This window comes from Lepus europaeus, chromosome 6 (genome assembly GCF_033115175.1).
Source record: "Lepus europaeus isolate LE1 chromosome 6, mLepTim1.pri, whole genome shotgun sequence".
Classification (NCBI taxonomy): Eukaryota; Metazoa; Chordata; class Mammalia; order Lagomorpha; family Leporidae; genus Lepus; species Lepus europaeus.
The window spans coordinates 121,174,112-121,198,724 of NC_084832.1; the positions used below are offsets into that span (position 1 = coordinate 121,174,112).

Genomic DNA, 24,613 nt, shown 5'->3' on the forward strand with positions numbered 1-24,613 from the left:
GTTCCTTCGGTTTTCTTTTTGAATATACCTAGCACACAAAGAATATATGAGTGGTAGGAAAACATTTTACGACATTCTTATGTTCACAATAACTTAGGAAATCATTTATGCCAAACAATAAACCAAGAGTAGAACCTCTCTTCTTTACAATACTTCTATCACTGGGCCATGTTACCTTCCATCATTTTTAGCAGGAACTTAGCATCACTGGATGTTGTCATAGTTTTACCCCCTTTAATGCCTTATCTCTAAATAGGTAACATTCCAAGTTGTCTATAGTAAAGTTCACACTCACCAAGTACAAAGATTGCATACATTTGGAAAATGGGGATGAAAAGCTAGATAACAAAGGATTTTCAGGGTAATGAAACTACTCTGTATGTCACTGTTATGGTGAACACATACCAATACACATTTGTCACCTCATAGAATGTACAAACAGCAAGAGTGAACCCTAACGTTAAGAGTGATGACGACACGTCAACGCAGATTCATGGATGACAACAAGCATCCCTCCCTCATGTGGGATGCGGAGAGAGGATGTGCAGAAGTGTAGCAACTCTCCATTTTCTACTCAGTTATGTGGGGAAGCCAAAACTACTCTAAAAAGAGAGCTGGCCTGGAAGAGGGGCAAACGGGACAGAATCTGGCGCCCAGACCCGGTCTAGAACACGGTGTGCCGGCGCCGCAGGGCGGAGGATTAGCCTATTGAGCCGCGGCAGCGCCTCCACTTTAACAGTCTTAAATGCTGAATAAAACTCCAGGTGAAAAGAGACATCTCATTTCAATATTTCCAGATTAAAGTAAATTATTTCATCTCTGGATGGCTTTCTACCAGGAGCACTAGACGCCCAGAAACTTCAAAACAGTCAGTGCTCCTGTTCAATCACATTCAAATTTCTCCCAAATGGCAAAAAAAAAAACAAAAACAAAAAACAAAGATCTTTGAAATATACCTAGACGGGGCCGGATTCTGTCCCAGTTGCCCCTCTTCCAGGCCAGCTCTCTGCTGTGGCCCGGGAAGGCAGTGGAGGATGGCCCAAGTGCTTGGGCCCTGCACCCCATGGGAGACCAGGAGAAGCACCTGGCTCCTGACTTCGGATCAGCGCGGTGCGCCAGCCACAGCGCACCAGCTGTGGCAGCCATTGGAGGGTGAATCAACGGCAAAAAGGAAGACCTTTCTCTCTGTCTCTCTCTCTCACTGTCCACTCTGCCTGTCCAAAAAAAAAAAAAAAAAAAAAAAAAAAAAAAGAAATAAAGAAAGAAAAATAAAAATGAAGGGGAAAACCCCACCACAATATTCAATTAATTTGGGGGCCAGCCAGGGTTGGGGCGTAGCCAGTTGCACGGCCTGCAGTGCTGCCATTTATGTGCTCAAGTTTGATTTTCAGCTGCTCCACTTCTGAGCCAGCCCCTGCTGATGCACCTGGAAGGGCAGCGGAGGATGGCCTAAGTACTGGGGCCCCTGCATCCACAGGGGAGGCCAGCAGGAAGCTCCAGGTTCCTGGCTTCAGCCTGGCCCAGCCCCGACAGTTGCAGCCACTCAGGGGTGAAAGAGAGGATCAAAGACCATTCTCCCTATCTCCCCCCCTCTTTCTCTGTTAACTGTGCTTTCTAATAAATAAAAAAAAAACTTTAGAAAAACAATTCAATTAATTCAAAGAAACGTCAACTGTCCTGAGATTTGAATTGTTTCCATAAACATTCTACATACATGTGTGTTTATATACACGCACACATATAATGCACATATAGTACCAGCATAGAAAGAGGGTTAAGGATGTTTACTGAGTATTGCTTTTCATACTTTTCATGCCCATAAATAAGGACCCAGCTAAATCAATGGCTGTCTGTGTATAAAATGGGCTACTAGGAATAATGAGACAGAAATGTGTACAAGACATCATGTTAGGAGGAAAAAGCAAGTTATACAACAAATGTATAGACTGATTCCATTTTCATATTAGGAAAAACATGTAAGTTTATATGTAAACAAACAGAAAATTATGTATGTGAAAAAAATTTCCAGAAGGCCACACAGGAAACACAAGCATGGCTGTGATGCCAGCGGCGAGCAAGGGCACTAGTCTACAGGAGAGGGACGTGGCTTTTCCTTTTCCATTACACACATTCTCCATGAATTTTAAACAACCAGCACCTCTTATTTTTTTTTTAAAAAAAAGATTTATTTATTTGAAAGGCAGAGTTACAGAGAGATGTAGCGGTCTTCCATCTGCTGATTCGTTCCCCAAATGGCCGCAACAATTGGGGGCTGGGCCAGGCCAGGCTGAAGCCTGGGGCCAGGGCTTTCCTGCAGGTCTCCCAAGAGGGCACAGGGGCCCAAGCACTTGGGTCACCCTCTGCTGCCTGGCCAGGAACATTAGCAGGAAGCTGGATCAGAAGTGGAGCAGTCAGGGTGCTAAATGGCACCCATATGGACGCTGGCACTGCAGGCCAGAGCTTTAACCTGCTGTGCCACAGTACCAGTCCCCACATCTAACTTTAATAACTAAAAATTTTTAAGTAAAAATAAATAAAAAGAATTGCTTAATATGTACTACAGAAAAGGTTTTGCATGAGTTTTCTAAGATCTGATAGTTTTTGAAATTATAAATTAAATTATGTTAATATTTCATCTACAGAAATATGTTAACCTATAGAGAGTTCACCATAAACAAAATAGACAAAATGTGATGTAGACTTCTATGGACCAAAATACTTTGTTCATTTATTACCTCTGCCACTCTCTTTGATGTGGTGAAAGATCAAATATTGCCTGAAATGAAGCAAAACATAATCAGTGGCATTGTCAAATAGTCTTGGCTTTTACAATGCTTTAAAATGTTGAGCAAAAAACCAAACTTACAGTGTTATTAAAAACAAAGATTTATGATACACATTTAATCTTTTGTAAGCCTCTTTCTTTAACGTGATATTTTTACTTAAAAATAGCATAAATAAATTTCACTAATCACAAATATTTTCCTATTATTGTTGTCTACATTTATAGATCAGATGCAAGTTGGCAATCTGTCCTAAGTACAGAAGAGTATTTTGGGATACCAAATAATTTAAATGATGCTACCAAAAAACTCTTCAGTATTACAATGGCAAAAAATGACACAGAGCTGAGGTGTAATATTTAAGCATCCAAGGCCCTTAATATGGATGGTAAAAGTACCATGATGAAATAAAAAACTTCTGAAATACATTTAAAAGCGGCATAGTAATTCCCAAATGTACTAACCATAAAAACAATTTAAGATATTTCATTTAGGCACTATGCTTATCATTTTCAAATCAGACTTTGCTACTTGTAGAATCAGAGGACATATAAAAGCTTCTCATGGTTTATGGCAATATTCACAATTTGGCAACAACAAGTTCACTTTTGCTTTTTTAAGGGCAATTCAAAGCAAAGCATAATAATTCTTCTTTTAAAATTATTCACATGAGTGATCATCCCTCCACATTGACACTCTAACCTAGTACTCTCCCCTTATGAACCACTCTGATCCCAGTGAAGCAAGCCTCCATCCCACCACACAGGCCTCCTCTGCACCCCTGGTAACTTAATCACACCGACCAGAAGGAAAGCCTCGGCAGTAACTCTGAGCCTCAATGTTCATGTCAGTTCTTCACAACCATGTGCTCTAAGCTCAACTGCCTCCATCTTTCTGACGTTTGCTTCGACTGCTTGGTTCCCAACTTTCCCTTCATAGCACAGGAGAAGACGCTGCCATCTGTAAAACTCACCGTGGAAACAAACAGGGCTGCTTGCAACTGATCCCCAGCAAATTTACCAATAAAATCATTGATGGGAGAAACTGTATGATTCTCTGAGTTCCCCAACCTGCTCAGTATAGCACTTAATCAGCTCAAACATGTAAAAGGAATTACTGAACAGCCTACTTGTACTAGGCACTAAGCTAACTCATAATCTCACTTAACCTTTATGACAATGTATGAGCTCCTTCTTATTCATTCCTTTTTGCATACCAGGGAGCAGTATCTTAAAAGTTTACAAACTTTTTCCAAAATCACAGAGTAAGGGACAATATATAAACTCAGCTCTTTCAAGTTCCTTAGTTTTTCATCTTTAAAAAATTCATTAAATAAATGGTAGCTAAATATAATAATAAAAAGCAAAATAGAGATTACTACAGCCTACTGCATGATCCTGGTAAGGAAACCAGGAAACTTAGTAGCTAAGTTTTTAATATTGAGAGTGCATGTTCAAATAGAAGATTAAAAAAAATTTTTAAGTAAAGTTATATTTTAAATTACTTCAAATTAAAAACAGCAATTCTTAAGTACTTTATAAACTAGGACAAGGAAATCAGTGTCAACAGCAAAAATAAATACTTTAAACATTACTGATGAAAAGTATATGTATATAAATACATAAGTATTTTGAAATTTATAGCTTTCTAGTTAGGACATGACTTTTTTACATAACCCTTTTTCATTTCACAAACAACTGGAATAGATGGCAGAAGATTTACAATGAAAATAATCTATAATCCTGTCACAGCTGTATAACTCTAACATAGTCATAATTGCCTACTACCTGCAAGTAATTGTGCTATACACTTGGAACTCTACAGATTAAAAAAAAAAAAGTTGATATATTTCAAGAGCTTAAAGTTCAGTTAGACAGATAAGAAATGCAGATAAAAAATTTAAATCAGGAATGTAGTAAATACACACACACAAAAAAAGAGGCAACATGATGCGGTCAGAAGAAAAAGCTAGACAAACAGTATGAACACATTTGGGAAGCTAAATGCATGATAGTATGTAAATACTTTTCAGTGCCTTCATAGCCAACTTCTCACAATGTGCAAAGCAGCATAAAAATGAGGATACAATCTTCACTGTCATTTAAACTAAGCACTGCATGCTGGAAACTTCGAGAACATATGAAAGAGAGCATACAAGAGACCAACTAAGACCAATCCAATTTCATTTCCGGTTCATGGGACAGGAAAGCCCACAGGGCAGAAAGTGAACAGATTGGCCCAGTGCAGAGCAACAGAGGACACAGGTGCTACAGGACAACCCGGTACTTGAAGACACAGTTTCTACCTCATCAACTCAGTGTATGAGTTCAACCAGGTGCCAGGGACCACACAGGGAGGAGACTGCACACGCCCAGAGTGTCCTAAGTCAAGGAAGAGCAGGCCACAGCTGACTTCCAGCGACAAAGACAGGCCTCTTCATTAGAGGAGCTGTTCCCTGAGCTAAATTTAGCCTGTCAAAACACACACAGACGAGGAAATCTGGGATGCCGTGTGAACCGCTCTGCCATCCTGGACCCTGTAATGACTCCTCTTTCCAAAAGCATCAGAAGTGCTAATCTGAGAAGAAACAGTTTATCTAAACTGTATACCCTCTCCTTTCACCTAGACCGGCCACACACACACACATACAAAAGTCCTATTAAATCAAGGTAGTCTCTCAGAATTCAGAGGTAAAGCTCAAAATGTGCATGAAATTCAAGAAATAAGGATATGGAGACCAACCCCATGAAATTCAACATCACATGATAAGAATTTTAAAAGGGAAAATTGAAAGTATTACTTTGAACATGAAAGCAAGCAGACAAAAAAAATTCACATTATAGAAACACCAAGAGCCAGAAAAAAATTCACGGCAACACACAAATGGCATTCTAAGGTAAAAGGCTGAATTTCAAAGATTAAAGAAATAAAAAGCAACCAGGAATTACATTACCTACAAAAGAAGAAAAATAAAATTGTGCCAGAAGACAAGGAGGCCATGTCTGTAGAATTTTGAGTTCTAAACCCCATAAAGCAGACTTGAATCCTCAGCCAACCTGACCTGCATTCCCATGTATACAGAACAGAAAGACACAGTCATGCTAGAAGCCATAAAAGACAAGCATATGTTCCTGCTGAAAAAGAAAGAGCTAAAAGGCCTCTCACAAAAACAGTATAAATAAAGGTAGAAAAGAGCAGCAAAGCATAATGTATGATTATTCTTAAAATAGTATACAATTGAACAGCGTAACATACTGTAACATGGTGTCTGAATTTGTAAGGGATCTAATCTCATAATTACTATAAAAACAGTATTTTCAGTGGGCAGACTGAGGTCAGACATCAGGAAGAGAGGATCAGAATATCAATAACAAAGTTACATTTTTGGAGAAATTTCTTTTAAAAAAGTATACATCAAAAGCACACTTGTATTTTGTTGTTGTAAATTAAAAATAATTCAGTAATCAAAACTGGCCAAAGTTTTCCTTCTTTCTTCTTCAACCCTACACATTGTTATTTCTGCTCCACCCCTATCCCTGTGGTCTTCACTCATCAACACATGTGTAAAGGGAAGCCCCACAATGCCAATGAGCAATGGGCAACTCAGAGTAACTGGGGTTCCCTGCTTATTCCCGAAAGCTGCTGGAGGGCTGGTTCTGATCCTGACGTGCCAGCACCATCCCTGCCCCTCCACTGTGACGGTGTTTTCTGCAGGATCAGCCTTGTTAGACATAACTTGTGCTTTGAAGACAATAAAGCAATACCAGCCTTTAACAAGCTTTGGTGAAAAAAGATACAAAGGAGGGAGCAAGCAGCAAATACCCACGAGATTTTCCTTCATTCTTGATAATAAGGGAAATATAGCTGCACTATTTTTCAAGACTTCACTTCGGTAAAAGATGCAAAGAGAACATCAGTTTCTAAATCATTACAGGAAAAGGAAAAAGTTTCATCACTATAGCAGCTGAAAGAAAAAAGGAATTTACTAGGAAGCATTAACAAAAAATATAAAATAAGGTTACCTGACAGTCTTCCTACTCTCTCTAGTATTAACATCAGTTATCTCAAGGCTTTGGTATCAGACATAAAAGCCCCCTTGTCTAAAGTTTTCACAAAGAATATGGGTTCCTTATGAAATACGATAAAAGTTATATACAAAACTGCTCAGACAAAACTAAAAGCAAATATGAAAAATGTCTTTAAGGGTACAATTCTTCAAAGCATTTATTTCTGAAACCATATGAAGCAAACTTACTGGTTCATAAACTAGACCGTCTGCAGACGCAACCATTGTTTCTGCTAAATCTAACACATCTGCTCCAACATCTGCATAAAAAGAAAATGGAGTTTGATTATAAACCATGGAACTATATGTGACCTGAACAAATGAAGACACCAACAAAAACTAACAAAGGAAACAGTAACACTCTTCAATACCGCTCTTGTGTCCTAAAGTTAAAACAATAGCATTAGAAAGCATTGTTGAAGATTACTCAAAAATTCAATAATGCTTTTTCCATTTCTTGATTAGCAAACAAGATGACTCAGAACTCCATAGTAAAAAGCATGAATTTTAAAGAATTAAACAGCTTTGTAACAACTGGCAAAACCTAATGATCAGTACTAAATGTCTGTTGAACAAAATTAATTACAAGAAAACAAGTGCTCTTGGAGAGTAAAAGAAATGTTAAGGCAAAGGTACTTATAATCTTTTAAAAAAATCAAACTTTATTTTGAAAAGCTTAAATTGTAACAGCATTCAAACATACAAAATAAGTCACAATATGATATATTCAGTAGTAACACTAACTCAAAGTTTAGATACAAAGTAGTTCATAAAAGCAGTAACAGAAGGAAAAACAAATGGAAAAGGGAAAATGATTTTAGGTTGTTCTGAGATTAAATCTCCCAGAAGTTAATTCCCTGAATTAGGTAAAACTATTTCACAATTAACCAACTTTGTCTGGACTAACATTTTCTTGGTCTCTGTTCTTCAGTAAATTAAGAGATGTTTTCCATGCAGAAGCAGCCTCATAGTCCAATATTATCTGACATATTAACATCTTTCCACTTCTACCAGTATAATTAAGCGAAGCCAGTGAACAAAACAGAAAAGATATTACTAGTAACATAACTCAATTTACATATATTTTTTAAAGATTTTATTTATTTATTTGACAGGCAGAGTTATAGACAGAGAGAGAAAGAGACAGAAAGAGTGGTCTTCCATCCACTGGCTCACTCCCCAAATGGCTACAATGGCCGGAGCTGGGCCAATCCAAAGGCAGGAGCCTGAAGCTTCTTCCGAATCTCCCACGTGGATGCAGGGCCATCTTCCACTACTTACCCAGGAGATGGATATGAAGACAGGCAGCTGGGACACAAACGAGCGCCCATAGGGGAGGCCAGCACCGCACAGGGAAGCTAAGCCTACTCCACAGTGCCTGCCCCTCCATCTGTATTTTCAAATGAGCACACAGTGAAGGGTGGTAAAGCAAGGCAGTGAAGCTGGGTATGCATGGAATGGTGTGGGGCTGAAAAAACCAGTATTTCATCAACGACAGAAGGCAAGGCACCTAAACTCAACACCAGAAATCTGATCGACAAAAATTTTTCCCATTTAATTATACTAACTTAAAAGTTAAGCATATTTTTTTTGGAGCAGAAAAATAAAGAACATGTGTTGAGGAATAACTTGCATTATTAACTATAATCACTGTAAAGATTTTAAATATAATGGAAAAATAAAGCTAAAACATAGCAAATCATTTTTACACTTTTTATTGACAATTGTTTAAATTGTAAAAAGCATACAGATTCATTAAATTAAAGGTATACTTACACTGACACTTCATGGCCACAGTAATATCTATATTAATTCTCAATTTGCTACAAAACAAAAAAAGGAATCATTAATACCCACAAATTATTCAGCATAACACACAAAAAAATCAATGGATCTATAAACGGAAGAACTTGGATTTCCAACAGAGTGAAACAAGGCAGTAAGAACTTGGATTGCAGGATGGTCATGTGGCACAGTGGTTCTGCTGTGCCTTGGGACACCTGCTATCTCACATCCCAGCCGAGTCCTGGCTCTCATTCCAGCTAACACACTTTCTAAGGAGCTGCAGTGATGGTTCAAGTATGTAATTTTCAAACACCAGATGGCCCCAATACCCAGACTGGCTCCTGGCTTTGCCCTGGCTGTTGCAGCTATCTGCAGAGTGAACCAGCAGAGGGGAGATTTTTCTCTCCTCTCTTTCTCCCCCTCCTTCCTTCCTCATCAGTCTGCCTTTTGAAAAAATTAAGTCTTTGAGAGAGAAAAAAAAGTTTCACACTATTAATTATCATCTGATTTCAAAAGGGATGATAGATTTTGAGAGCCTCAAAGAGTCTTGAGGTGCCTAAAGTTCAAAGTGGGCTCCAGATACTCTGGGGACAGGTTTAGGAGATTCTGTAAGAACCAGAGGAGGAAGCCAGGCACAAAAGCTTCTGCACACGCCCCCCACTTATGTGGCGAACCATAAGAGTTCTTTGCAAAAACATGAAATGTTTCACTGGTGCTAAAAACAAACAAATAACAAATTCCTTAAAAATCAATGGTATCTCAGGGAATAATCATGTTAGAGATGAACCACCTGAGGCACAAAAGAATTCAGCTGTGAAACTTGCCCAAGGGTACAGAGCAATTTACAAATGTTGATTTATTTAATGATCCGAAGCCCCATGAGGAGAGTACTGCAAAAATAATATAATGATCCATCTAGATTGCATAATTTTCCCACAGGCATATAGCCAGTAAACAGTAGGAAAAGGACTGGAACAGAGAAACTGTGCATCTCCCTTTCTAGTACAATCTTTTTTTTTTTTCGACAAGCAGAGTTAGAGAGAAAGGTCCTCCTTTTCTGTTGGATCACCCCACAATGGCTGCTGCAGCTGGCGCACTGCGCTGATCCAAACGCAGGAGCCAGGTGCTTCTCCTGGTCTCCCATGCGGGTGCAGGGCCCAAGGACTTGGGCCATCCTCCACTGCACTCCCGGGCCACAGCAGAGAGCTGGCCTGGAAGACAGAATCCGGCGCCCCAACGGGGACTAGAACCTGGGGTGCCGGCGCCACAGGTGGAGGATCAGCCTATTGAGCCGCAGCGCCGGCCTCTAGTACAATCTTAATACTGGAGCCTGTTATCCGCGATCCACTAAACAAGTAAAAATTAAAGGTTTAAAAGTGATATTATTTACATACAAAATTCACCTTCAGTATAATATATAAAAATTAAGTTTATACAACGTAACTTAAGACAATTCGTTTGTCAGTTCACAAGGATCAGTAAGATATTTCAAAGTCTACAGAGCAGTTAATTTCTGCCACAGTGACAAGTAAGGGAAACTACATGAACATATGTCCTAACTTCTTGAACAAGCACATATTAAATCAGAGAACCTCCGCTTTAGAATTTAGCATTTAAATGATTCTAAAACATTTCATCTGAAACTTAATCACAACAAACTATTCAAGACTATTTCTACAAAACTAAAATAAGCCAGATGGCATGCTGTTTTCAAAATAATTTGAATTAAAATGTTTTTCAAGATTAAAATAGTTACCTAGAAAAGTCCTTGTCTACTTCATATTCATACTTCATCCACGTATCTTGATACACTGAGAATTCCATTATTGTTAATAAAGCCATAGTGGTAAACGCTATCAGAGAAACTGAGAAATCCAACAAAGGAGAAAAAATTAAAACAATCAAAAAAGCAAACCACAGGAAACTGAAGTTAAAATTCATCTAATATGAATGCCATTTGAATGAACACTATAAAGCATTTTCTATTTCCCTAAAAGAAGTGAAAATGAAGATAATGAGCACCAATACAAACACAAATATTCGTACTATTGAGAAGGCATTTCTTTTTTTTTTTTTTTTAAAGATTTATTTATTTATTTGTAAGTCAGAGTTACACAGAGAGAGAAGGAGAGGCAGAGACAGAGATGGCTTCCATCCATGGGAAACTCCCCATTTGGCTGCAACAGCCGGAGCTGCGCCATTCTGGAGCCAGGAGTCTCTTCCGGGTCTCCCACACTGGTGCAGGGACCCGAGGACTTGGGCCATCTTCTGCTGCTTTCCCAGGCCATAGCAGAGAGCTGGATCAGAAGTGGAACAGCCGGGACTCGAACCGGTGCCATATGGGATGCTGGCACTGCAGGTGGTGGCTTTACCCGCTACTCCACCGCGCCAGCCCCGGCATTTCTTTCTTTAAAGGTTATCTCTCACAAAACTGTATGCGCCAAAATCTTATGAAGCACAGAATTTCTGCTTTTTATAGGATTATATAGCAATGTCACAGACAGGAGAAATGACAGTAAGCACAGTCACAGGACAAATTTCTAAGTAGTTCCTTCATTTTTAACAATGTGTCCAGGCCTGTAACTCTATTTAAAACAAATTAGCATAAGTTATGGGATCCTAACAAACCACAACAATCTTTTTGCCAGCACCTCAAATAACATCTGTAGGTATCTAATATTCTACTGTTTTGAAATCTCTTAAGTATATTATTCCATCTATAAAACTGACTGAATAGTCTAACAAGCAAAGAATTATCATATACTCTGAAAAAAAATTACAGTTGTACAAGAACTTGCAATATTTTCATTAAGAACGTAATCGTAAGTGACTAGAAATAGTAAGGAACTTATACATTTATCAAATGTTGATCTTATTTGTAAAGTCTATTATCTTATTAGCTCTTTATAGGAAGAGAAATAGCAGTAAAAATTGTTACAGTCACATATTTTTCTAATATATTTCAGTTTTATTTTATTTGTATCTCTACCAGTTGTTGCGCTAAGCATTTTATGAGTATTAACCTAACTTGTAGAGTTTCAAATGATGAGCCGAAACATGAACACCTTCATCCCAAGTGTGCCGCCAGACAGCTCCGACCAGCACTTTTTATTATTTAGTCGAGCTGTCAACTAGTAATGTAACAATTAGGAATGTACAGCTGGACTAATCATTGAGAAAGAATAACAAGCAGGCACAAGTAAGGGAGGGAAGCATCCTGTGACACACTGATGGTGGAAAGCCAAAGTTCAAGTTGCTCCTAGGGGTCATGCTGCTCCTGGCTCACCTTCTATGTCCCTGAGGTATGAGAAGGAGTTTTTCTGAAAGCAATATCTAATAATAACCCAAACCTTCTGCTTACTGCAGCTGCACTGCATTTAGGAAGATAGGCCTTCACAAGGCCCACAAGGTCCTGCCGCTGCCAAGCCCAGTACTCAGGAGGCTGGGCCTCACTGGGAGCACTTGGCAGTATCCACTAGCTAACTGATACAGTGACACAGGAGAATAAAGGCACAGATAGGAGGAAGTTCTTCAAGGTCAGAAGGAAGGAGCAGAAGTGAAATCTGAAAGCATTTAGTTTCAAAGTCTAAGCTCTTAACTAACCATGAGCTCGTGGTGCCTCTTGATAGCAACAACAATTGTTTTTAATGATGTCTACACTGATTTGCTTTTGATTGAAACAGCAACGAAGCCGTTTTAGCACCATTAAATATCTCCAACTGCAGATTCAGTTATTTATAAAAAATATTGTTAAGTGCACATAACTGAATACACAGTAAAACTGGAATAATTTGCTCACTAATATCTTAATAAATGCTGCTAAATGCACAGGTGGCACTGGTTTGACTGCTATCCAGAATTAAAAACAAAACAGCAAACAGCACGACAAGAGGACGGACTCAGTGCACAGCTCGCTGGTGGTGCTTCCTCATCGCCCCCATTTCTCTCTGAGGTGCTGCACTGACACTCACCTGTACCCCCGCTGGCCGAAGTCTCTACATAGCTGTCAGGAACCTTGGGAAAGGCGTCCAACTCTTTGACCAAACTTAAGGTTTTTTTCCGATTCAGTCGCCTCATCTTCAGGAACGCCTCCTTCTTCTTTCATACAGTCATGCTAAAGAGTGAGTTATGAGAGGTGAGTTCCTATAGAGATCCAGGGATTCTTTCTTTTGGGATAACTGGCAAATGCCCTTAAAACAACCTCACATTCTCAACTCTGCTTCAGGGAAAACAAGCTTCAGACTTTTTCGTAACTACTCCTCTCCACCACCCCAGCAAAAACTACCAATGACTGGCAGTTTACACACACAAAAAAGGGAAGAGCAACTCAATCATTCATAATATTGAAACACACAAATTACATTTAGAAATAATTTTTCCTATAAAACTGGGAAATGCAATAAAAAATATTCCCTGTAATAATTAAGTACAACAGGCATGCTCATACATTGCTAACAATAGTATCAATATTCAGTACCCCACTTTTGAATATATAAATTCTTCAGAAATGCATCCTAAGGCAACAACCTGGATTATGAACAAATATCTGGAATATCTGAGTGCTTCCCATTTTTTTTAATACAGAAGAAAAATAAACTCATGGTATCAATACAGATTGTGGTAATTTAATAGGTCTTCATCTATGTAGCCACTGAAAATCTTGTAAAAGAAAATATTTAATGCATATTTTAAAAATTCATGGTATGGTAATAAAAAAAGATTAGAAGCCTTAATGATCTCAATTTTATGAGATGGGAAAATAATTTCAAGAAAAAATGGAAACTATACCAAAAAAATGGTAAAAATTGATAATAGGATTTTAATTGTCTTGTGATATAATTTTAATTTCATAGTTACATAGTTTTATGAAATACTAAACAACTGACTGCTATCTCTGTTTTGATTAGTATGCTAATCACATTAAAATATAATAAAGCTAAACAGATGGAGACTGAAATCTCAGATGACTGTATAATTTCACAAAGCTAATTTAAAAATAATACTGTAGGTGATATTATAAAGAACTCCCAGAAATCAATGTTGTGTTAATAAAATCAACACATAATAGGAGGATCGATTAGGGAGTTTCAGAAATCACTGAAAGGAAGAGACTGTCCTCTTTTCTGTAACCTGACGGGTAGGCTTAACATAGAAAAGGCTTTCAAGCAGGGAAAAAAGCATCGGAGACAAAACCTGGCAATCATCCTAACCCTGTCCAGAAGAGGAGGCCCTGACCAGGGACCTGCTAATCAAAGTGAGCCTCAGGTTGGGATTATGCCTCTCCTGCACATGGTTTTCTTAATATTCTCATCTCTTAAACAAATTTGCTCCCAGAAAGTAATGAATAACCCCCTTAGTATTAAATCCAGTGGAAATTTAGTGATTATCTAATTTCACCAATGAGAGAACTACCACTTTCTCACTTTAGCATAAATGGCACCGTAGTCCTGATCTTCATTCTACCTGTAAGAATGTCTTGCCTACTTTGCAATTTCGCATTTCTTTGTTTCTAATTCCACACCTTCCCTAAGTGATGTCCCATTCCTTCAATGTCTGCTATGATTTCTCCCAAATCTTCACTACCAGCCCAAATCTTTCTGCAGACATCTGTATCTCCTAGCCTTTTCTTAGCTTTTCATTGCACATTTCAAAGATCATTGAGACTCAACCAACTCAAAAACAAATACTTCATCCTATCAAAACTATTTCTCCTCCTATATCCCTACCTTAACGATAACACCATGCACACCCAAATTCACAGGCCAGAAACATGGCTTACATCCTCACAGTTAAGCTGTTCTTCCATTTCTCTAAAATGTGTCCAGGTCCCATCGACAAGTTCCTTACTGGCACTGAAGTCCCCATCACCAATCTATCCCTGCACTGCTTCTAGGACTCCAGTCTCAAATGCCACACTGTATCACTGCATTGGTTCAATAACCTCTGTTCTTTATCTCACTCTCCATTTGGTACTGAATTATCTTTCTTAATATAAAAATCTGATCTTACAGCAATTCTCTTACACTCTTTGAATAACTTCACTCTGCACTTAGAGTTTGTACTTCACTGTAACATGGTTTACCAAGGCTTTCAAAACTCAGGTCCTGCTTACCTTGCTTCAAACCCAATTCTCATCACTTCTGATTCCTCTAATAGGCTAGGTACTGCCAGAAATATTCTTTCTCCCCTTTCTCTATTTTTCTTTTTCTAAGATTTATTTATTTATTTGAAAGGCAGAGTTACAAAGAAATAGAGAGACAAAGAGAGAGCTTCCACCCGCTGGTTCACCTCCTGAATGGCTGCAACTGCTGGGGCTGGGCCAAGCCGAGGCCAGAAGCCAGGAGCTTCTTCAGGGTCTCCCAGGTAGGTGCACGGCCCCAAGCAGTTGGGCCATCCTCCACTGCTTTCCCAGGCCATCAGCAGAGAGCTGGGTCGGAAGTGGAGCGCCAGGATGAACTGCAGTCTATACGGGTGCCGGCGCCGGAGCCCCTCCTGCCTATTTTTCAATCCCAGTCTTCTCACCTCTCCCTTGTGGAGAAAAAAGCCTCCATAGCTCTCAAAGTATATGTGCTCCTAGAACACCATACTTTATCAGAACATTTCTCATTGCTTTTTTCATTTTCTGTTTTCATCATTGTATTGTTAGGGCAGGAACCTTGTCTGAGTTGATCTTTGTATCTCCAATGACTGGCAAAACAGGTAGTCAATAAATATCAAGAGAAGGAAGGAAAGCAATTTACCCCAAAACACCCATAGCAGCACAACTCAAACTGTAACAAAGTGTGACAAAGTGTCACATGTAAGTTAACAACTATACAAAAATAGAAGACCTACAAGGAGAAGGATTTTTTTCGGTTATGTTCATTATAGTATCCCAACACCAAGAATAGTGGTTATCACGTGGTCAGGACAGACCTGTTGAGTAAGTGAATTCAACTTCTGGAACTTGCTATGCTGTTACATATAAGAAGCTTTATGAATGCTAAAGTCACACATGAGTACAGGCGTAAGGCAATCAAGTGGTTGGTTAGCTGCACAAACCCCTAATAATGCATCAACATATTCAGTATTCCCTCCTTATAAATCTAGCCCAAATACTCTACTTGGCTACTCTCTCTGGCTTCCTCCATCTCCGGTTTCCATGATCTTTCTGGAATACAGCACCTGCCAGTCTGCTGTTCCTCTAGTCTCCTGCCTGTAATTCAGCACGGACCAATCTCCAGGAAATCCATTCCATCTCTAATACTTGCCACATGACTCCATAAAGTCACTGTTTTGACATGAGTAAGTCATCCAATAACCTAGTTTTTCTAAAAGCAGTCTACCTGCACTCTTTACGAAACTTGATTTTTCTCTTGTTTTAGTTTCCTTCCTATCCTTACACTTCTGAGACTTTCAGGGTACAAGAGTACCATGTTTTATCTAATTTCCCAACTGTCTCTTCCCATTCAAATCCACTTCATCCTCCTAACAGTGAACACATATGTATACTGCATAGTTAGAACTACAGCCAACATTCATGTTTCACACTAGGTATCATATGAAGCACTTTGTAAAAATTAATTTTTAATCCTCTAAATGATTCTTAAACAGATGCAATTTTCCAATTTATAGATGAAGAAATGAGGCACAAAACAAATACTTTCTGCAGTGTCACACAGCAGGTGGTGGAACTTGGACTTCATCCCAAGCAGCTTAGCTGAGTCTGTGTTCCAACCACGGTGCACACTGACTCACTACACTGCTTGCTGCCACCTCCCACCAACATCTGGATAAACTCATAATTTCCTTAATGACTTCAGCACCTGGATCACCAGTATGTTTCTCTTCTTTCACATTCCATTGTAATCCTTCAAAATTAATGATGCTACGCCATTCATTCACAGCCCACCAGCCAGTCATTTTATCATATGAGCTTAACAGTTCTTCTACTCCAGGGACCTCCATTTTAATTCCAGGCAAACCTCCCTGCAAACCTACACGCAAAGCAGCAAAGTCAAGTGTTGGCTTACCTGCACCTCTGCAATCCAAAATTCAAACTTTCACTCTGAGTGGGATTCACTATCCATCAAGGTGTTCAATGTCCTAAGACAGGTCTTGTCTTCATTTTCAGCGGTGTTCTCAAGCCCCTTCACTCTTCTCAGTTACCCAGTTTCATTGCTTCCTTCCCATTCTATTTGCTTCTCTAATCAGCTTGCTGTGTCATTTTCAAGAATGCATTTAGAAATATCCCAGATCAGATGTGGGTATTTGGCACAGTGGTTAAGACATCTCTTGGGACACCTGGGTTCCACATTCGAGTGCCTGGACTCGAGTCTTCACTCTGCTCCTGATTTCTGCTTCCTGTTAATGAACTCTCTTGGATGCAACAAGTGATGTCTCAAGTAGTTGGGTTCCTGCCACTCAGTGGGAGCCCTGAACTGAGTTCTAGGCTCCTGGCTTCAGGCTGGCCCAGCCCTGCCCAATGTAGGTATTTTGGGGAGTGAACCAGCAGATGGGAGTACTCTTTCTACCTCTCAAATAAAATAATTTTTAGAAAAAGAAATTCCCGTAGATCAATGCTTTCAAGAAATCACTACCAGTTAGTAACAATTTTTTAATGTTACTCATTTCAGAAGCAGAAAAAGAGAACATCCATACCCATCCAGTGGTTCATTCCACCAACACCCTCAAAGGCCAAGAGCAAAGCTAGGAGCTTGGAACACAATCCAGCTCTCCTACACGAGTGGCAGGGACCCAATACTGCTGCCTTCCAGGGTCTGCGTTACCAGGAAGCTGGGGTCAGGAGCTGGAGCCGGGAATTGGATCCAGGAACTCCAGTGTGGGATGGAGGCATCTTAACCACTATGCAATACACCTGCCCCTATAACAAAACGTTCTAGTCTCTAACTAAATGGAGAAAACAAGAATGTAGGAAATTTTTTAAAAGATAGACATCCTCAATTTAAAAATCTGTTCGTTGTTAGATTACTTCCTTTTTGTGGGTTAACATGTCCTTTACATAAAGTTCCTTTCCAAATTGATCAAAGGAGATGAGAGGTTTTAATGTGTTTTGTTTTTGGATATCCTTATTTAGCAAAATTAAAAACTGTAGGTCTATGTCAGCAATCAAATCTGCCCTTTTTCTCATTTTCTTCTTCTTCTATAGATATTTGTTTGCACTGATCCTCAGAAATGTAGAAGCCACTGCACTAGAGTCCTCTACCCACTAGCTGGTGTTGCTATTCAGAACCTCACTATCTCCTGTACCACATCTGTTTTCCTTGATGTAAACCACACTGTATATTAGCAAACAAAGACATTCCAAAAAGTCACTGATGACAGTTAAAACTAAAACACTACTTTGAAAATCTGTTTAAGAGGAACCCCTTCCATGCTGGAACACAGACAGCCTTACTTACAACCAATGTAAGTGCTCTCAAACAGCCTACGTGTCAACACTGTATTCCTCTGAACACAGGAGACCACCAGATGGCCTGTACAAATTATAGAACTCATGAAACTTTTTAATCAAAGAAGTTATGTTTAATTACTTCTGCAAGCAAAAATAAAAACAAAATTTGTCTCTTGTGACCCAAGTTTTATGAGTTAACGTCTCCTTTTAACATCTATTTGGCAGTATGAGAAACACCGAATCAGTTAACACCTCTGGCCACATTCTGGTTTGATTTATGTCTCCCAGTGCATAAAAAAACATACTGAAGTCTGAACTCCTGTTATCTATGAACAAGACTTATTTGCACTTAGGTTTTTTTCAGATATAATTTAGTAAGATGATATCCTAATGAATTAGGACAAAATGGAATGACTGGTTTGTCCTTATAAAAAGGATATGGGGGGGGGGGGCTGGTGCTGTGGTGCAGTGGGTTAATGCCCTGGCCTGAAGAGCCAGCATCCCATATGGGCGCCAGTTCGAGACCTGGCTGCTCCACTTCCTATCCAGTTCTCTGCTATGGCCTGGGAAAGCAGCAGAAGATGGCCCAGGTCCTTGGGCCCCTGCAAACGAACGGGAGACCCGGAAGAAGCTCCTGGCTCCTGGCTTTGGATCAGCACAGCTCCTGCCATTGCGGCCAACTGGGGAGTGAATCATCGGATGGAAGACCTCACTATCTCTCTGCCTCTCCTTCTCTATCAGTGTAACTCTTTCAAATAAATAAATAAATCTTTAACAAAAAAAAAAAAAAAAAAAAGGACACAGGAAGGCACGCAGGGAGATGGGCATGGAAAGGCTGAGGTTCGAAAAAGGATCCACACACCAAGGAGCACACAGACTTCCAGAAATTAGGGAGAAGATGATGTGACTCTTCCCCAGAGCCTTCACAGGGAGCAGGATGCCGCCAACACCCTGGCTTTTGGACTTCTGGACTTCAGACAGGTGGGAAAACAAACTATTGTTGGTTTATGCCTCCCAGGTCATGGTAACTTGTTACGGCAGCCTTGGAAAACTAATATCAGCAATTAACAATAATGGGCGAAGACATAAAACAAATATTCTGAACTTCAGAAGCAAAAACTAAGACTTAATACATCTCTAATTTTAAACTAATTATATTGCATTAGAACACTTTATAGAGGCTGCTGTTGTGGCATGGGTAAAGCCAGGACTGCAGTGGCAGCATCCCATGTGGGTGCTAATTCAAGTCCTGAGCACCTCAGCTCCAGCTCCCTGCTAACTGGTCTGGGAAAGCAGGAGAGGATGGCCCAAGTACTTGAACCTCTGCCACCCTTGTGGGAAACTTGGATGAAGCTCCTGGCTTTGGCCTGTCCCACGAATGGTTGTATCAGTGATCTGGAAAGTGAACAGCTGGTGGGAGATCTGTCTCTCTCCAACTTTCAAAAACAAGTAAATCTTAAAGAGAGAGAGAGAGAGAATACTTTACAACAAAAACCATTTTAGCCAGCGCCACGGCTCAGTAGGCTAATCCTCCGCCTTGCGGCGCCGGCACAGGGTTCTAGTCCCGGTCGGGGCACCGATCCTGTCCCGGTTGCCCCTCTTCCAGGTCAGCTCTCTGCTGTGGCCAGGGAGTGCAGTGGAGGATGGCCCAAGTGCTTGGGCCCTGCACCCCATGGGAGACCAGGATAAGCACCTGGCTCCCGCCATCGGATCAGCGCGGTGTGCCGGCCGCAGCGCGCCTACTGCGGTGGCCATTGGAGGGTGAACCAACGGCAAAAGGAAGACCTTTCTCTCTGTCTCTCTCTCTCACTGTCCACTCTGCCTGTCAAAAATTAAAAAAAAAAAAAGAAACCATTTTATAAGATAGCTTAATTCCACTTTATAAGCAATAGATATTCTTCACCCAAAAAACAACTTAATTTTACTTTAAAACTTGCACCTGTTAATTATAAATTTATACAATTATTTTAAACATTTAAAATTTTGTTTAACCTCAACATAAGTTAAATAAATCTAACAGCCATAAAATAATTTTTTTAAAAAAAGGCTTATTTGGAAACAAAGTAAGAGGTTAAAATCTGAGGAAAACCTGACTACCTAGGCATTTACTAGTTTTTCAACAAATGTGCACTCACTAGTTGTGTGACAAACTTGGAAAGATCCTCAAATTCAGAGTTCCCCCTCTACAAGACTGAAAAGAGAAAATGGGTAAATAATGGTAAACTCATGGGTGTCGTTTTAAGGGTTGATTTATTTGAAAGTTGGAGAGAGTGCTCGCTGTGGCAGCACATACACTACAATTCAAAGTCAGAGACTGGGCCAGGCCAAAGCTGGGAAACCCATCCGGGTCTCGCATGTCGGTATCCCTGGCTCAGGCACCACTGCCTTCCCTTGCTCACCAGCAGGGAGCCGGGTGGGAAGCAGAGCAGCCAGGACTCGAATCAACACTGAGATCCGGGATGCCCACATTGCAAGCACTGTCTGCACTTACCGTGCCACAACGCTGGCACCCATCTTAGTGTTTCATCAAGATAAAAAGGAGGTATTTAATAAATATCTGTTTCTAGTTAACTGCAGAAATGCAAAGATTTACAGGATATTTGAGATTTCACTATTAACATCTTTCAGGAAAAATAGGAAGACATCCGAACTTCTTTGAAATTATTACAGAGTAAGGATGATACACACTGACAGTGGTTCCAACAGAAAATGCCTACTAACAATCTGAGGCAAAGACAAGGATATTCCACGCAAGGAACACCTTGACTCCCACAGAGCAGCTACTCAACAAAAGTGCACAAAATTACAGTACAAGGGGCTGGCACCACGGCGCAGCAGGTGAATCCTCCGTCTGCGGCAGCGGCATCCCACGTGGGTGCCAGTTCTAGTCCCGGCTGCTCCTCTTTCACTCCAGCTGTCTGCCATGGCCTGGGCAGGCAGTAGAAGATGGCCCAAGTCCTTGGGCCCCTGCACCCACATGGGAGACCTGGAAGAAGCTCCTGGCTCCTGGCTGCTGGCTTTGGATCGGCACAGTTCCGGCTATCTGGGGAGTGAACCAATGGAAGGAAGACCTTTCTCTGTCTCTTCTTCCCACTGTCTGCAACTCTACCTCTCAAATAAATAAATGACATCTTTTAAAGAAAATTACATTACAAAAGCATAAGGAACATGTGAGGAAAGGGTCAGGGATATGTGAAATGCATTTATAAGAGAATGACTATTCTCGAGAGCAAACAGCACAGCCAACAAATGACCAAGTAGAGAAAAAAAGCAGAAACAAAGAAGTTGCACCTTATAAAGATAACAGCTTATGAAAATAAGCACCTGAAAGATGGAACTCAAGAAAATAATAATCACCTACACCAAGCAGTATTTTAATCAACTGGAGGAGTCAGACAGAAATTATTTTTAAATATATCTTCTCCAGTCTATATTTTGACTAAGTATCAAGGCAGCTTTTGTAAACACAGAAGCCAGAAAATGAAAATAAAAAATAGCCAGAGCTAACAGTGCGTGCTGGCGGGAGATCCTGCTCCACACGTGCTGCTTATTGAAGCACATGGAACCCTAACAAGCGCCCCAGGAGGCAGGGCTTTCTACATTATCACTCTCATTTTACCAAGGAAGAAACTGAGGCGTAGAAAGGTGTTATTTAGTCACTATGTTATTGAGAAAGTCAGAGGAAACGGTTAAATGGGATCCGCAGCATGGAACACACTGCCTAAAAGTAACTTCTATTAAACATCAAGTTCTCCATTTCTTCCAGTTAAATCACTGACCCCCAGAGAACACAATTTTGTGGGGTCGGTTAAACCTTTGTTACTGTTCCGGACTGGGCCTGATTTTCTTTGCGAACTCTTTCAAACTGGAAATATTTTTTGTTGTGTACCACGGAGCCACAGCAACACTCAGTTGTGAATTAAAAGTTTACCATCAAGAGGAACCAAACTCCCCCACTCTTAAACCCCAAGGAATTAACTAGTCTCGTGCTTTCCCTCTAAGACAACTGGATGCTTGTATGCATTTAAAAGATGATCAATGAGAAAATGAGTTAAATAATCAAAGTCGTCTTTCAGCATACAGACCGGACTAGTTTCTTTCCAATATGTCTAGAGTTCAATGTATCAGGTGAGCAACGGGAATACCTGGTTACAACCACAAGCGTGACCTACCCCTGCTTTTCACTGTATCTGTTTCTGAAAGCCAGCTTTGCAACACTGTAACACACGTCACCGTGGAGGCAGGCTGCAGGGCACCGACCCTAAATACTAAAAGTTCCGACTGCGGGCCAGGGCTCCAGGTACGACCGACCCCCAGGCCCCCCAGGCCCCCAGATCCCCCAGGGCCCCCAGGCCTCCAGACCTCCAGACCTCCAGGCCCCCAGACCCCCAGGCCTCCAGGCCCCCAGAGCCCCAGGCCCCCAGACCTCCAGGCCCCCAGAGCCCCAGGCCCCCCAGGCCTCCAGGCCCCCAGACCCCCCCAGGTCCCCCAGGCCTCCAGGCCCCCAGACCCCCCAGGTCCCCCACGCCCCCAGGCCCCCGGCCACCACGGCCCCTCCTTGGTCTCGCGGGTCCACCGTCGCCCGCACCTGCCATTCCCGAGCCGCACGAGCCGGGACCTCGTTCCGTCCTCGACGGCGCCGGCGGAGCCCAGATCGCCCAGCGTGTCCGAGGCGGCGAGACCCCACTCGCCCGCGGACTCAGCCGCGGGGGCACCGGGCGCTGCGAGCAGCTAGGGGCCAGCGCCGGGAGCTCCCCAGGCCCCATCGCCACGCCTGCGAGGCGCCGGGCAGCGCAGAGACGGCCCGGCCGGGGCCCGGGCGCTGCCCCCCGCAGCGCTGCCCAGGGTCCTGCCAGGAACGCCCCCGTCCGGGGGATGTGGAGCGGCTCCTCCGTCCGCCCCGCTGCCGGGGAAGCGAGCGATGCAGACGGGAAGCCGCGCCCACGCCTGGCGCCCGGCCGCCTGAACCGCGTCCCCGCCCGGCTCAGCCCTGGAACGACCAAAGGAACGGCACCCGGCGGAGCGTCGGTCCTTTACCTTGTGCTACGGTCCCAGCCGACCGCCATGTTTCACAGAAGCCCGGGTCGCCCGGGCTCCCGTGTTCCCGGAAGTATCGCGAGAGCGAGAAGCTACTATCACCGCGGGAAACGTCAGAAAAGAGCCCGTGGGGAGTTCTCGCGATACGCGGTGCTGGGTGCGTCGAAGGGCGTGGTCAGGGTGAGAGGCGCGGGTCCTAGCGGAAAGGAGGCTGGGACCTGGTGTAGGTGGTCCGGGGCTGCGGGGGCGGCCTGGCCCTAACACGGCGCGGAGCGAACCGAGCGAACCTCGGCGCTCAGGCCGGATCCCACGGGCTGCGCGGGTCAGGGGCGCCGAGACCCTGGGGCTCCGCTCTGCGCCGTCTGGGACCGTCACAGGTCGGTGTTCCCCCGCACAGACCCTGCAGAGTCCCCGTCCAGCTCGGTGACGGTTTGGGCCTTTGCTCCCCGTGTCTGTCGTAGCCAGGACGGACGCGCCCTAAGACCTTCAGGATTGTGTACTGCCAACTCTCCGACCCGGACACACTCGGTTCTCATAACGCAGACTTCCGCTCACAGGGGTGGCTTTCTCCCGGGTTCTCGACGGCCCTAGGGCCCCCAGGGCTCACCTGTCACTGTGCATGTGTCCCTAGTGCTCACCTGTCACACACTGGTCCCCGTGTCCCCAGTGCTCACCTGTCACTGTCCCCGTGTCCCCAGTGCTCACCTGTCACTGTCCATGTGTCTCCAGTGCTCACCTGTCACTGTCCCTGTGTCCCCAGTGCTCACCTGTCACACACTGGTCCCGTGTCCCCAGTGCTCACCTGTCACACACTGGTCCCTGTGTCCCCAGGTCTCACCTGTCACTGGTCCCTGTGCCCCCAGGGCTCACCTGTCACACACTGGTCCCTCCATGTCCCCAGTGCTCACCTGTCACTGTCCCCGTGTCCCCAGTGCTCACCTGTCACTGTCCCTGTGTCCCCAGGTCTCACCTGTCACTGTCCCTGTGTCCCCAGTGCTCACCTGTCACACACGGGTCCCTCCATGTCCCCAGGTCTCACCTGTCACACACTGGTCCCCGTGTCCCCAGTGCTCACCTGTCACTGTCCATGTGCCTCCAGTGCTCACCTGTCACTGTCCCTGTGTCCCCAGGTCTCACCTGTCACACACTGGTCCCCGTGTCCCCAGTGCTCACCTGTCACTGTCCATGTGTCTCCAGGTCTCACCTGTCACTGTCCCTGTGTTCCCAGTGTTCACCTGTCACACACTGGTCCCTCCATGTCCCCAGGTCTCACCTGTCACACTGGTCCCATGTCCCCAGGTCTCACCTGTCACTCACTGGTCCTGTGTCCCCAGGTCTCACCTGTCACACATTGGTCCCTCCATGTCCCCAGTGCTCACCTGTCACTCATTAGTCCCCGTGTCCCCAGTGCTCACCTGTCACACACTGGTCCCTGTGTCCCCAGTGCTCACCTCTCACTGTCCCTGTGTCCCCAGATCTCACCTGTCACTCACTGTCCCCTTGTCCCCAGTGCTCACCTGTCACACACTGGTCCCTGTGTCCCCAGTG

General features: G+C 42.7%; 1 protein-coding gene across 1 annotated transcript in view; it reads right to left on the reverse strand.

Moving 5' to 3' along the window:
* ERGIC2 (ERGIC and golgi 2) overlaps window positions 1–23,156 on the reverse strand; it is a 46,623-nt gene extending 23,467 nt beyond the window's left edge. Inside the window, exons 1-6 of the mRNA XM_062195018.1 lie at window positions 23,066–23,156; window positions 12,606–12,748; window positions 10,391–10,499; window positions 8,626–8,672; window positions 7,039–7,109; window positions 2,736–2,776 (exon numbers count right to left, since the gene is read on the reverse strand). Coding sequence (XP_062051002.1) covers window positions 2,736–2,776; window positions 7,039–7,109; window positions 8,626–8,672; window positions 10,391–10,499; window positions 12,606–12,711 — 374 coding nt within the window. The 5' untranslated portion in view covers window positions 12,712–12,748; window positions 23,066–23,156. The remainder of the gene's footprint in view (window positions 1–2,735; window positions 2,777–7,038; window positions 7,110–8,625; window positions 8,673–10,390; window positions 10,500–12,605; window positions 12,749–23,065) is intronic.
* Window positions 23,157–24,613: the final 1,457 nt, after the last annotated feature.